The sequence below is a fragment of the Natrix helvetica genome, assembly GCF_964273705.1.
Source record: "Natrix helvetica genome assembly, chromosome: 3".
Classification (NCBI taxonomy): Eukaryota; Metazoa; Chordata; class Lepidosauria; order Squamata; family Natricidae; genus Natrix; species Natrix helvetica.
This window is the reverse complement of record NC_138549.1, coordinates 131,379,240-131,395,181: the sequence shown is the minus strand read 5'-3', so window position 1 is coordinate 131,395,181 and position 15,942 is coordinate 131,379,240. Positions and strand designations below refer to the sequence as shown.

The 15,942-nt window shown below is 37.3% G+C and overlaps 1 protein-coding gene across 5 annotated transcripts in view; it reads right to left on the bottom strand.

Moving 5' to 3' along the window:
- PFKFB2 (6-phosphofructo-2-kinase/fructose-2,6-biphosphatase 2) overlaps positions 1-15,942 on the bottom strand; it is a 43,650-nt gene that overhangs the window by 14,846 nt on the left and 12,862 nt on the right. For all 5 annotated transcript variants that reach the window (XM_081946977.1, XM_081946978.1, XM_081946974.1 and 2 more), the window contains exons 5-14: positions 14,209-14,275; positions 13,475-13,549; positions 12,304-12,360; positions 11,646-11,770; positions 10,067-10,274; positions 8,834-8,980; positions 8,342-8,446; positions 7,491-7,620; positions 5,728-5,790; positions 1,986-2,056 (exon numbers count right to left, since the gene is read on the bottom strand). In XM_081946977.1, the coding sequence (XP_081803103.1) occupies positions 1,986-2,056; positions 5,728-5,790; positions 7,491-7,620; positions 8,342-8,446; positions 8,834-8,980; positions 10,067-10,274; positions 11,646-11,770; positions 12,304-12,360; positions 13,475-13,549; positions 14,209-14,275 (1,048 nt within the window). The remainder of the gene's footprint in view (positions 1-1,985; positions 2,057-5,727; positions 5,791-7,490; positions 7,621-8,341; positions 8,447-8,833; positions 8,981-10,066; positions 10,275-11,645; positions 11,771-12,303; positions 12,361-13,474; positions 13,550-14,208; positions 14,276-15,942) is intronic.

Here is a 15,942-nt window from a genome sequence, read left to right as displayed (position 1 = left end):
AAGTAGATATCTAATCAAGAGCATTAAATTGAAATTATCTCCTTTCGGTTGACCTTGACCACTGGAGAATATGAGGACCTTGTTTTCCTGGCAATAATATAGAAGTGGATTGCTCTTCCTTTGTTTGGGATTTCCGCTTTCAAGTTGCTGATTTACCTTGCAGCCCAAGTATTTCACTGCTGTTCCTTCCAAAAACTAGCTAGCACTAATTTTGCTTTGTGACCATCTGCCATGGATAGTTACATGCTGTGCTTCTATCTAGAACATTACCAATTAATTGAAAAAGATTCAAAGCACATATGTGAAATACCATTCATTTGCATGAATTAATAGAAATGCATATTTGCAAGTTTAAAAATTAGTGGTATTCATTTCAATAAAAGTATTTCCAAGAATCTGCAGAATGATTTTCTCTCGCCACCAAGTTACATGCTCCTTCCCATTTGCTTATACATTGCACTAAGTCAGCTTGTTTTAATCTTGGTTTGTTGGACAAGCCACACAACATTGTTGGGATTGGCCTAAATATGGGTATTTAAAGGCCTAACCAGAAAATAGGAAGCTATGTTTAAACAGAATGTCAGTATTGGTTTTATACTTACTATCAAAGAGAGATAAATACTAAAAGTTATGTTACATTTGCTGGGAGGGTCAAAGCAACTGCATCTTTCTCTATATATTATCAGACAAAAGATCATGCTAATAATGTAAACAAAGCCAAAGAAATATTATGTTATGGGATATTTGATCTGACATGCAGGAATGTAATTAATACGAAATCAGACAGTGTTGCCACGTGCAATCTGGCAAAGAACTCAGAGCAAAAGAAGTGAAACTACAACTTGGGAAGATTGATTTTTAGAAAGCACAATCACAACAAAAACAAATGAAGCATATTCTACCTTACTGTGCATGTGCAGTGACATATTTGCTAAAGCTGGAAGAAGTAACTGTTCTTTTTATTGACAAAGCACTTTGATAGGGCACTTTTCATCTCTACAAGGTCTTATCTGCAAATTTTGGTAACTCAAAAAAAATTTTTTTTTACATATGTTGACCTTGTACAGAAGCCTCTCCTGCTGCTTGCAATAGATTAATAGAAGAGTCAGAGAGACTTCTGTACAAATGCAACACCTACACAGAAACTTATTTTGTAAAGTGAAACCATATGGCTCTTAGAGGTGGGGCCACTGTTTCACACAGCATCATGAAGGGTGCTTCACATGGGTCTTCATCACCACACAGAACCATTTTGAACATCTGCCGAAGCCAATATTTGCAAACAGAATAAAGTCTTGGCAGTCCCTTCTCAGAAATGAAGCATTTGCAATATGTTTATGTAATTTTTACCAATGAAGCTACACAGTTCTTCAGAGTGGATCTGAAATTAAACTTGGATATAGATGTTGTATCTTGATCTGCTCATGTTCAATACGAAGCAATGCCCTTGATCAGTCACTGATCAGTCAATTGTTGCATAGGTGATGGCTGACAGACTTATTCCCTATTTAATGTATTCAGATATTTATGGATTTCTATCGCCTTTCTAGTAATTTTGAAAATTTTCTGTTATACTGTACCAAAATGCTAATATTCCCTGAATCTGTTTTCTGTTTTGGCCCTTGTGAGCAGTGTTCAGTTAAACTGACTCTCCTAATAATCCTTTCATGTTTTTTAAGTCTGCATTTTGTGGACTATTTAGTATGTCCAATGTAGCTGTCCCCAAACTGTCACCAAAAATTGATCAGCATAAACTAATTTTTTTGAATTTATTGTATGGTTTCTTTCTATATTCATGAAAACCTGTTTTCCCACAGATTTGGGGAGAACAAAAGAAATGAAAAACACATTATAAATACAGTACTCTTTTCACCTTTCCCTTTCTTGAGACTTACCTAAGGTTGACTATGACTAAGTCAGAAATTAAATATAAAAGAGATAAGAAGATAGAGGACGTATAGCAGAAATGTTTTTTTAGTACATACCACTGTGGATGGCTTGTCCCGGTGGGTGTCTACAGCTTCAACATTCAGAGAAATCATTTCTAATTTACAGCCTTCATAAAATATGAAAATATAAGGAACTTTAGGTACCATTTTTGGAACTGAAGTACTATAATATCATCAGAGAAATGAAAAGCTACACACACACACACACACACACACACACACATCAGACTCAAAGAAGGACTATGCCAAAGTAGGCAAGAATTAGATATATAGATGGAAGACATAGGTCTCACTGTAATTATTTAATTAGCTGTTCCACAACAAGTCACATTTAATGTAGCTTATTATTGATTTAATTTATCATGTATGTATGTATGTCTTTGGTTGTTCGGGTTTTCTCCCGCGTAGAATTGGAAGTATCTTTACGACGTTTCGATGAAGTCTCATTCATCATCTTCAGGCTGCTGCTTCCGGCTTGGTGCTTCTGGCTTGGTGCTTCCAGGAGCAATGTGAGATCTCAGCCGGTTCCTCTTTCATCCAGATGCCCTAAGCTCTATGGTCATCCAGATGCCCTAAGCTCTATGGTCTCCCCAAGATCCACAAAGAAGGAACCCCACTCAGACCCATAGTCAGCTCCATAGGCTCACCTCTACAAAACCTAGCCAAATTTCTCGCCAAACAACTACAGCCCTATGCAGAATCCATCACCTCACACGTAAAAAACTCATTCCAGTTCATAGAGATCATAAAGAAACAAAACTTACAGCCCAGCGACCTACTCGTGAGCTTCGATGTTGTATCACTCTTCACCCAAGTTCCAATCAAAGAAGCCTTGACAGCTATCCAAAACAAATACAACCCCCCCAAACATATCCTAGATCTGACCAACCACTGCCTATCCAACACATACTTCATCTATAACGGACAAAAATACAAACAAATAAAAGGAGCACCCATGGGATCACCCCTCTCACCTGTCATTGCTAACCTCTTCATGGAACACTTTGAAACCCAAGCTCTAGAAAAATCCGATCACAAACCCAAACTCTGGCTCAGATACGTAGACGACACCTTCATAATCTGGCCACACGGGAAAGATAAACTGGACAACTTCCTCACACACCTCAACAGCCTACACCCCAAAATGCAGTTCACCATGGAAACAGAAGCCAATAACCAACTCCCCTTCCTGGATGTCTTAGTCTATAAGAAATCCGATGGATCCCTAGGACACACCATCTACCAGAAGAAAACACACACAAACCGCTATTTGCACGCACTCTCACACCACCACCCAGCACAGATCAACTCTGTAGCCAAGACACTCATCTCCAGAACAAAACGCTTAGCTGACGAACAACATCTCAAAACCGAACTACACACTCTCACCAACGTACTAACATCCAACGGATTCCAAAGAAACAATATCACTAACCTAATCCAAAAAGAAAACCCCACTAAAATCCAAGACAGTGAACAAGAAAACGGCAAAGCCCTCCTCCCATACATAAAAGGCACCACAGACAGAATCAGCAAGATCCTCCACAAACACAACATCAAGACAGCATTCTACACAAACCGAAAAATATCCACCATCCTGAGAAACCCCAAAGACAAAATAGAGTTAGAAAACCAAGGAGTATATGAAATCCCATGCACCACCTGCCCCACCACATACATCGGACAAACCAACAGAAGAATAAAGGCACGCATTGAAGAACACAAAAACTCAGTCAGAAAGGAGGAACCAACTTCTTCCCTGGTCCAACACCTCAAAGCCACAGGACATGATATAGACTTTAAAAAGACCAGAACTGTTGCCAAAATTGAACACTTTAACAACAGAATAATCAGAAAAGCTATTGAGATAGAAAAACAACCACACAGCATGAATAAACGAGATGATACCTCCCGCCTACCAGCCATTTGGAAACCCGCCCTCACTGACAAACGAGTCCCTAACACTAAGAATGATACCAGACCCACACTCACGAAAACCACACAGGATGTCACTATCACACATCCACGCAAAAAGCAAGCCCAAACCCACACCGATAATGACCACAAACCAGAAGCCCGACCACAAACCAGAAGCCAGACCACAGCTGCATTATTAGCCACTTTAAACCCCTCCAATCCATACATGAAGCAAACTGATGCCCACCACGGAGATGTGGCACGACCACAAACGCGAAGCCAAACAACAGCAATGCAGCTCACCAGCTCAAATCCCTCTGCAACTCAGATTAACACAAGCACAACCAGGCCCCCACCCAAACAGAACACGCCCACATCCAATCAGAGCACAGCCAAACTCCCATCCAATCAGAGCACAGCCAAGCCCCCTACCAATCAGAATACACCTCCACCCAATCAGAATGCAGCCAAGCTCCCACCCAATCAGCACAAACCCCCACTGGCAGTTAAAAAGAGGAACTGGCTGAGATCTCACATTGCTCCTGGAAGCACCAAGCCAGAAGCACCAAGCCGGAAGCAGCAGCCTGAAGATGATGAATGAGACTTCATCGAAACATCGTAAAGATACTTCCAATTCTACGCGGGAGAAAACCCGAACAACCAAAGACATACATACAAACACCCGCGAAAACCTCAGAAAACATATATATATATATATATATATATATATATATATAGATAGATAGATAGATAGATAGATAGATAGATAGATATAGATATAGATATATAGATATATAGATATATAGATATATAGATATATAGATATATAGATATATAGATATATAGATATATAGATATATAGATATATAGATATATATAGATATATATAGATATATAGATATATAGTATATGTGTGACTTTTATATATATGTTGTATTATACTATGTATTATACTATATATATGTTTTCGTAGATTTTCACGGGTGTAGGTATGCTGGTTTTGTTGTATTCGGGTCTTTTCCCGTGTAAGGTTGAGATTGTCTTTGCAACGTTTCGGCACACCTGCCATCTTCAAGCTGTGGGCTTAAAAATATATATATATACATGTTGTATTTGTACTGATAAATAAATAAAGGGAGACTAGTATAGATCTATTTTGAGCTAATTAGCTCTCATCACCTAGCCATACCCTTACTGGGATTCGAACCTGGGCTGTATTATATCTTAGGCAATATATATTGTATATGTGTGACTTTTATATATGTGTGTGTGTCTGTGTGTGTTGTATTTGTGCTGATAAATAAATAAAGGGAGACTAGTATAGATCTATTTCAAGCTATTTAGCTCTCATCAGCTAGCCATACCCTTACTGGGATTTGAACCTGGGCTGTATTACATATTAGGCAGGAGTCTTAGCCAGTAAGCCACAGGCTCTCCTCCCTCTTTCTGTCCTTTCGGCTCATCACAGAAAACCATCCAGGCAGAAACCCATATTTTTATTTTTAATGTTGCCTTTTTTCTCCTCCTTTATCAGCTGATAAAGGAGGAGAAGCCTGTGGCATAGTGGTTAAGACTCTTGCCTAGAGTATAATACAGCCCAGGTTCGAATCCCAGTAAGGGTATGGCTAGCTGATGAGAGCTAAATAGCTCGAAATGGATCTATACTAGTCTCCCTTTATTTTATCAGCACAAATACAACACACACACACACACACACACACACACACACATATATAAATTACATTTTATTGATTCAAAAAGTAGAAGATATCTAATATAATGAAACAAGAGATAATATAAATAGATATTTGTATTACTGCTTTTCTCTTTCATGTTCCCACATAAACAAACAAATACTTGCCATAAGCAACTGGTGTAAGCTTAAAGATGGTATGAAGAGGACATCTTAAATAAGGCAATTCCTCTAAGATAAAGTAATAAAAGTTAAACAGATGTACTGGATAATATAAAACACACAGTATATTTTGATTCAGCAGGAACTTAATTAATGAACAAACCTGCAGGCTCTGAAGAATGACACACAGAGAACGTTAGTATTAGAATTGGGGTACAGAATAGAGGCAATACCACTATATTCTCTCAAATTTTTTGAATATTCTAAATATTCTGCTTTGCAGAAATTTAACAATTTCAACATGGAACGCCATCTAATTACCACAAACCGATTATGTAATAGTGATTCCTTGAAATTATCTAAAGGAAATTTCTTTCTAGTCAATGGACAGATCTAGGTAGCTTTGCTGGTGGCAATATGGAAGTGGTTTGCTATTGCTTTCTGAGAATACTTTTACATTTCCCGATAACACTTACAGTCATGATATTCCGTGGAAGTGTTATATTGAAGCATTGATCAGGTGTGATCTAGACAAAATTGGCCGGGAGATACTACTTCCTAAGATGATATATTATAATACATGGGTCTTCTGCACAAAAGTATGCCTTTCCTCAACTGGACATCCTCCAGCTGGATGGAGCGTGTGTATGTGTGTGTGACAAAATCTGCATCGTAGGCATAGATTTTACATTCTCAATTATGCCTGCAATATTGATAAACATTCAAAAGGGGCTGGACTCTGGATTATTATGCCACATATGCACATTTTGACACACCGACAAAGACATGCACCACATCTAAGCCACTTAGCAAGATAGCTAAGAATTCTGGAAATGTTAGTCCAAGATATCTAGACTATACTAGACTGGGGATGGTTAATGTAGCAAGTATATTAACCCAATAATATTGAGTAACATTTAAAGAACATAGAGAAATAATCAATATATAAAAAACAAAAACAAAATTGCAATAAAACCTGGTCAAATAATAATTTCACACTTGCCTTTACTGCACATTTATTACAGAGTCACATCCTCACCTCCACACATAGATATTACTCGCTCCAATATCAGTAAAAATCACTGAATGTGATATGTATGTTTTGAAAGTGCCCATAATTTCAATAACTTTAGGCAGTACAGTCATAACTAGTCTAGAAAATAATCAACTATATGAAACTGAATCTATTTTAGTAACCATGGCAGCTTTATAAACTGGGGGTGGGGGGGTTGTAAGAGTATGTATGAATGTGAAGACTGAGTTTCATCTGGCAAAAAGGAAAATATCTTCTCCTTACACATTACAGTTCTGTAATTCTGTATTCTCATGGCTTCTGTCATTATTGTTATTTATTAAACTAATTATGCATGTATTATCTTATGTAGTTAATAAATTGTTTCCTATTAAGGGAGAGAAACGCCTTGGTAGTTGAAGGCTATATACAATTTGGTTTTACTAGATTAAGGTAGAATAGCAGTGGTGGTTGGGGTTGTCGGGTAAAAGTCGGTAAGGCAATGTTTAAAAAGGAAGCTGTTCAGAAAATATGACATTAAAAAAATCAACATCAAAAAAAGCAAAGTTCCCTCCAAGAGTTGCTAGAAGAAAAGAACTACAAACTGAAGTTGTATGGCAAGCTATGATGTTCAATTTCAATTAAGTAAATTGGGGATCTAAAGAGAAGGAACTACAAATAAACTGCTCACCTCTATTCTACACAATCACTGCCTTATTTCCATTTGCTATAAAAAGAAAAGGTTTTTTTTTTTTACCTGCACTTTTGTCAAGAAAATAGGCCAATAGACACCTCATAACCGCCTGGTGAGAAATAACTAAGACATTCTCTTGACGTTCCAGTTCCATAATTACAGGTTCCAAGCGCTGGACCAAGTCTTGGTAAGACTAAAAAAGCCCAAGAAAAATATTAATCAAAAAGAGGGAAGTTTCCAATAAATGGAACTTTTTAAACTACCCAAATATGTTTTCTACCTAGTTGACTATTTATTATATTTTATCTACATATTACGTATATTACATCATGGATAGGTCTTGGAAAATTTAACATAGCTTACATGAATTATTTTGATTTGAGAGGGGAGGCAAGATTTCTAAATCAAGAACTTCTTTATTGGCATCGCTATAATGCAGGAGTGTCAAACTGGTGGCCCATGGGCCGGCTGCGTCAAGCGCAGGCCATTCCCACCCCAGCTCCGTGAATGAGGAAAATGTCGTGAAATGTCGTGTGATGGCAACATGATGCGGTGAGTTTGACACCCATACTATTATGCCTAAAAATCTGTCAGTGGGTATAATTGCATAATTTAGATGATTCAGAAGGCTGTGATAGTGTTTCAGATTTCAAAATCTAACACTGTATTAAAAGTTAAGAATTTGAGGATAAGAATAAGAATTTTGGAAGCAACTAAGACTTGCTGTGTTTCTGCCCCAGAATGTTTATTATGCCATTTCTCAATCAGCTCCAGGAGAGTTCTTTATTGTAGTTCTTTTTTAACTTTGAAATATGTTTAAGGAGTATTGTTGCAACATACTGAATACACTTCCAACTCTATCAAATGAAAGTGGTAATAATTAGTTTAATACAGCAATGATTAAAAAAACACACTTCTCCTCCAGGATAGCGGTAAAGGTACTTTTCTTGATCTCGAAGTGCAAACTCTTCTGGGTATTTTCTCTGAATCTCTTCATATGTCATTTCTTCACATACTCCCTAGAAAATTAAGAACAGAAATCAACTGAATTTAATTGAACTTAAGCAGTTTGTCTTTTCCAAGACATACATTTCTACAAACATGATACCAAGCATATTACACCATCTATTATTCCAGAAGCTTGGAAAGAGCTTGACAATACTGAACCTGATATATTGATAAAAAGTGCTTCTTGACTGCAGACATAATTGTCCTATTGAATTGGGATTTATTTTTGAATTTAATTTATGAAAGGGCTGGAGGGAGGGAGAGAGAGAGAGAGAGGTGTAGACAAACAGACAGACAGACGTATAGATGAAATTGTATACAGCTTATCTTTATGGCAACGAAGGTTACTTGAAGCTACATCATCACTATCCTTTTAACTTTTCTGCCATTCTACTCACTGCATCGATTTCATTCAGTATCTTCCATTGCTCGTACGGGACTCCTAAGGCTTCTGCTGTTTGGATGGTTCTTTTCAACTGGCTAGTCCAAACTTTCAGATCCATAATCTCTTGCTCTTTGATAAACCTTTTCAATGCCTCAGCAAACTATAAAATAATATAGTATGATTAAGATTTCCCCTTGCATATTACGAAGATAAGCAACTTGTCTTTGGTGCTGCCTACATTATGAGGACAAAAATTTAAGGTGGCATTGGGAACAGAGATTTGGAAGCTGTAGAAAGCAACTCTTCCCCCCAAGTCCAAAACAGCTAAAATTTTATAATCACAAAGTTCAATACAAAATTTGCCATTTTTATTGTATTGTGTACAATGGTCATATTCCTTTTTTGTTTCCAATTGCTATGCTACAATTCCAACTGTAATATAAAGTTTTTTGATCCAAAAGAAGCTTCTGTCAGTGTACCACTCTGAAGAATTCTCCCATGTTACAGGCCAATTTTGGAGACGTACACTGGGCTGTAACAGGGCATGAAAGAAACCTTCCATTAAGGAAAGGTAACTTGGTTGCAATCCATTATCTAAAAATAACGTATCAAACAATGGGTTGTACAATTGTAAGCATATTTCCATTATAAATGGCTCTATCCAACTTGCAGAGTTTTTGTGATTACTATGATTTCTGATTTATATTAGAAGTATACTAGTAAGGTGCCAAAGAGTCGGTTACTTTGAGTAACAGTAAAATGATTAGGGATGGAGGATATCACAGAGGAAATTTGAGGTATAAATGCTAAAGAAATATTTTATTTTATTTTATTCCATTCAATTTATTTAAAACGCATTTGTATTTTTTTAAAAAAAGTTTTAATGATGTAAGGTGATGATGTCTATAGGTATTCTCAGAATACTATTTTGTACAGTAAATTGAACTATTCTTCCAGCAAAAGTTAGCAAATTTAGAAGGTAACGTTTGTTGTTTTGAGCATGTATTTCTTCAGCTGAACTGAAAGGAAATGTGGGCAGAAAATCAGTCTTAATTTAGCTGTTCGTATGCAAATTCATGCAGCTCCTGCTTGTAATTCATTAAAGCAATGTGTGCAGCAAACATGTTACGCTTAAGGAGTTGCTAACAACTAAAATGTGTGTATGCGCTGACTGCCTTTTTGCCTTGAATCCGAAACACAGCAGTGCCCTACAAAATAGGTAAACTTCCTGTGAATTAGACCATACCTGTTTCCCACGTGTTGACAGGCCCGAATCTCCACCTATCTTTCTAATAAGGTTGCATTCACTTTCTCCGTGTCTACAGATATAAATTGTGCGTGGCTGAATGTGAATATTCATGAGATAATAGACAATTTTACTTTGGATGTAGTCTTGGACCCGGTTGACCAGAAAGCGCTGCCCAACATTTATAACTTTTATGAAAGAAAGGTCTCTGTAATTTAAAAAAAATGCCAGAAATCATTAGGTATCAAGCCATCACACAATTATTCAATGTTTGTTTTTGTAACTAAGGGAGAGAAAGGTAAAGAAAGAAAGGTAAAAGGCTGATGCATAAAATAGATGGCCTTGGTTATTTCAATATGAGAACCAGTTTTTAATTAGATATTAGATCTGGGCAATACTTAGGATTAAGTCTCCAAAAGATGTTTCAGAGATGCTGGAGGATCAATATAGTTCCTGCCCACAGCATTGGGCTTGCACAACAGCTGCAGAATGTAATGTGATCGTAGGAAAAGATACAGCTGCATTTGTCATTTTCCACTAGTCCAAAGCACCTTTTGGAGATCAAATTTAACATGCAATCAGTCTCTCTCTCTCTCGCGCTCTCTCTCTCTCTCTCTCTCTCTCTCTTTCTCTCTCTCTCTCCCTCCCTCCCTCCCTCCCTCCCTCCCCCTCTCCCTCTCCCCCTCCCTCCCTCCCTCCCTCCCTCCCTCTCTCTCTCTCTCTCTCTCTCACACACACACACACAGAGCAATAACTATGAATGAGAAGTGACAAGGTAGTAGTAGAAATATATTGGAAAGCGGAAAGTTAAAAGCTTATTTCTATGAAATCATGAGGAATTAAAAAAAACCATTATATTTAGCAAGTATTTTCAGACATATAAAAGTATCTCTGAGATACTTTTTAAAGTATGCTAATTATTAAAAATATTTAAATATTTTAAAAATTATTTCTAAATATTGCTAAAAAGGAGAAGTGATTCTTGCACCAGTCCCAAACTGAAAGTAGATGTTACAAAACCTGATTCTTATAATAGAAATTATTTCTGTCCTCAATAAGTAAGAAAAAATAGCCCTTTCATGCATAAAATCTCTGAATTCTCCACTATTTTCTACAATATCCTCCCAGAAATCATAATATCCTCCCATCTGTTCTTCCACTCCATTTCTACTCCAAACACATGCAGTAACCATGATCCAGAGAATTATCAATGGAATGAGATACAGTAGAAGGTGACTTTTCAAATTCTTTTTTCCCCTGACAAACTCACTGACCAGTCTCTCCTGAAGTTTGGAATGCTGAAGCATTCTTTTAGGGTGGACTATGGCACAGGGAGTTTAGAACAAAACAAATGTAACTGAAAAATATGGTTGGAGTGATCCCAGAATAATCCTCCATTTGAATTTCATTAGGTTTATAAGGAAGACCTTATCTTCCCCTGTCACAGCCAAACCTATTCAGGAAGAGGCTTTTCAGGACAGGTCTTCAGAAAAGTCACCTCTGCCTGGTCTTCCTTGGTGTGTCCTGGATCCAGGTCTATGATCAAGAATTCCCATGATTCCTTTGCTGTGCCTCTTACTTGTCATAATCAACTGGATCAAGGGGTTGATAGGTGACTTTATAACATTCTATTCTCTTCAGAAAATCTTCCATCACATTCTCTCGGTTTCTTTCTGGGTAATCTGGACTGGAGACTTTAACATCCTGGTGCAATCAAAAAATGAGTGCTTTGAAAGATAAACTCTATCTATACAGAAACTTTATATACACATAAATAAATAAACAGTGGTGATAAGCTCTACTTTTAATAAACTATATTTTATAAATATTATATTTTAACAAGGTATAGAGAGTTTTGACCATTTTGAAATGATATTTTAAAGAAATAATGCACCGATTCTAGTGAACAGGTATGCTTTCTAACTCTGGCTATAGAGCCTAAGTTTAAACATGCTCCAATCAGAGGTGGGTTCCTACCGGTTCGCACCGGTTTGGTAGAATCAGTAGTTGAAATGGCGACTGGGTCTCCGAACTGGTAGGGATGCCATGGTCGCCATGCCCCCGAACCAGTTACCTGGTCACCGCGACATCTTTTTTTGACCTTTTTAAATGTTCTATTTATAGGCTATTGTGTTGCGCATGGGCAGTAAAATCACATCCCTGGCTCCAATGACGCTAATTCTTTCTTCAGCAGGAATGACTGAGCATAGCAAAGGTAAAGAATGTAAAACACTAACCAATATATTGGCAGCAATGACTTCGGGGTCATCACAGACAGACTCCACAAAAAAAACCTACAAAAGAAAAAATGAATTTTATTTTGTAAAATACAAAAATTCTTGAGCCAGGATAAGAATTTTTTTTAATCAAGAACTGTCTTTCTGCAGAAATAATTTGTTCATGGCTGCATTGCATACCAAAAATGTGGGAGGTCAAAGAAAACGGTGAGTGGAACCAAACCACAAATGGGTGGTGTCCTATCTTTATAGTCCTATCTTCTTTCTCTTTGTGTCTCTGTCTCTCTCTTTTCTCTTTTCTCTCTTTTCTCTCTCATCCTTTCCCCCCTCTCTTCCATCTTGCAGACTGCAAGAAAAGGGACAAATTGTGTGAACTGGTGGCTTCCAAGGATTTTTGAAACTGAACAAACGTTCACCTTTGACTAGAAGGTGAGGATTTTCAACTAACATGATGTGACCAAATGGATTTTTTTAAAAAAATGAGATAAAAATCCAAACAAATATTGCATCATTTCATCATCTGTATATTTAATTGGCCAATAATGCACCATTAAAAATATACAGCAATATATTTGGAAGATATTTACAAAAATTCCTGTATGATCAATTTAGGGTTGTTTGCTGACTCACAGGCATAGCACAGCATACGTTTTGGAAAAGAAAGACTGGTCAATTTTTTGCTGGAATTTGTCTTCGCTACTTTGTCAAATATGACTGAATGCTGGACATAAAGTCAGCTGAATAGAAAAAAGGTTGATGAAACTAAGGTACTTATTTATGTTGTAGAAATAACAAAGTTTGTTTATTTTCAGAATTCTACAAATGGGCACATGAGATTACCTATGGCAAAAGTAGCTTTTCATTTAGCAAACCAAAGTTAAAGCAAAAGACAAATGCCCATTTGCAGCATCCTGAAGTCATGATTGCCATTTGCAATTGTCTCCAACTTTATACTAGAGCAAAGTTACCACAAAATGTCCCAAAACAACTTTTTTCCAAAAAACAGCTAGAATTTTTCCCCCTTCCCCTCTAAAGAAGCTTCTTAGAAGAAGTGAAATGTCTTCAAGGAAAAAACGAAGTCCAGTTGCCTTTTGGAAAAAAAGCACTTTTGGAACAACCATGACTTGGATGACTAAGAATCTCCATAGACATTTTGCAACAAAATAATCACCTTAAAAGAATTTTCTTTGGCAAAAGCTAAAATCATATCCCGTCTTTCTCGTGTTGTGTTGGTGGCATCAAAGACCTGAACAAAAAGCAGAAAAGAGAGATGGATCATGTTGGAAGCGACTTATCATGGCTACCTGCACTTATGACATCCCAGATCCTCATGGTTAGCAGATCAAAATTTAGACACTTGGCAACCAGCATGTATTTATGACATTTGCACCATCCTGGGGTGTGTATGGTTAGCATTTGGGACCTTCACAGGGGATTTCTGACAAGCAAAATCAATATGGGAAGCTGGATTCACAAAACCAAAGTGGTGATTCACTTAACAATTGCACAGAAAAGGTGATAAAATCAAGTGCAACTCATATAATAAGTGCATTGATTAGTGATAGAAGTTCTGGTTCCAATTGTGGTCATAAGCTGAGGACTATCTGCACGCCTGCAAGGAGAGAGAATTCTACAATTAAATCTGCTTCAGCATCTGGCACACCTGGGCTGTTCCAGGTCTTATCATCCTAGCAAAGCCATGGCTGATGCTTGGCCAATACTTCTTTTTAAAAATTAGGTTTAGTGCCCTGAGCATCTCTTCTGAATCCTTCAGATGTTGCTGAATTATAAATCAGCCAGAGAGGCCAAAGTTGAAGGTGCTGTGAGTTGTAATTGAACACTATCTGGAAAGCCAGATTTTCCATCTTTGCAGCATTACATCCCAATGATCAGGTGTGCACTTACAGCAATCTGGCCCGACTCTTCCACAAGATAAACTTTCACATCTTCAAGGGCCACCAAGGCACATTGTCTGCAAAAAAGGAAGGAAGGAAGGAAGGAAGGAAGGAAGGAAGGAAGGAAGGAAGGAAGGAAGGAAGGAAGGAAGGAAGGAAGGAAGGAAAGGATAGGATAGGATAGGATAGGATAGGATAGGATAGGATAGGATAGGATAATTTAATGAGAACTCAAACCATCCAAAGTAATCAATCAGTTTCATTGTTATAATTTTATATTGCTCATTCACAACACAATTGAAGTTAAGATTCAGGTAACCCTGACAAAACACAAACAGGATCAATGACATTTCTAAACTATCTAATTCACAAATTTAAAGACCATTCACCATGGACATGATAAAACCTTAACCATGAACAGCAAAGAAAAGAATGTATGCCATCTAGTGGTGGAACTAAGCAATTGTAATCTAAAATAAAGTATTCTATATAAATTGTGAGGAGAAAAAAAAGTTATGCTTAATATTAAATACATATAACAACGAATAAGCAAAAAAGAGGTTGAGAAATAGGATTAATCAAAATATTATATGCACATATGCAAGTTTTAAAAATCTACACACTCTATCAGCATCAGCAGGACAATGTGAAACAGGACAGATACTATATTTATGAGCAGCTGCTTTTATAAGATGTGATGAATGAATATTGAAGAAGTCTTTCTCTGACATTGCGGTTGCTTCTAATAAAGATATTAAAGAGAGCCAGTTTGGTTAGTGATTAAGGCACTAGGCTAGAAACTGGGAGTCCTTGAGTTCTGCTTTGGAAACAAAGCCAGCTGGGAGATCTTGGGCCAGTCACTCTCTCTCCGCCCAACTCACCCCACAGGATTATGGTTGTAAAGAAAATAGGTGGAGGAAAGTGTGTTGAATATGTTCGCTGCCTTAGGTTATTGGTAAAAATAATACAGGTTAGATACAAATTTGATAAACAAAATAGGAATTAATCAGCTATGCTGACAACAAGGGCAGAACTTTGAAATAGAAAGACTATTCCTTAGGAGCCACATCCCTTGACATCATTCATTTCCTCTTCGCTTCCAAGTTTCCTTCAAAGAGAGGAAAGTAAGTGGGAAACTCCATTATTTTGCCCTTGGATGGCCCTTGATGTTTGAAGGCAAGAGGCCACATACAGACAAATCTAGTGACATAGTTGGAGAACACCTATGCTGACAACTGGATGAGAGTCAGGTGTTCAAGGAGGAGGAAGGACTTTGATCTGCAGGCTAAAGCCCAAAGGATTTGATGTTGCCTATTTTTCAGCTGAAGACAGTAATTTAATACTAAGTGAATGTTGCACTTTGAAGATGCCAACTATGCCATGCCATCTCTCTCTCTCTCTCTCTCTCTCTCTCTCTCTCTGTGTGTGTGTGTGTGTGTGTGTGTTAACATTATTCTGTCACACAAACAGAAACTGTCACATTTCCTGGCAGTGAGAACAATTGAGTAGTGGAATGGATTTCCTCCAGAAGTTGTAGATGCTCCAACAGTACAGGTTTTTAAGAAGAGATTAGACATCAATTTGTTCAGGATGGTATAGGTTCTCCTGCTTCAACATGGGGTCGGACTAGAAAACCTCCAATAACCTATGTGCTAGGTTTAATACTGCCTCCAAAGAATCAAAGACAAATTAAGATTTCTTCACACACAGCAAACTAAATCATTCCCTAACATGACATAATATG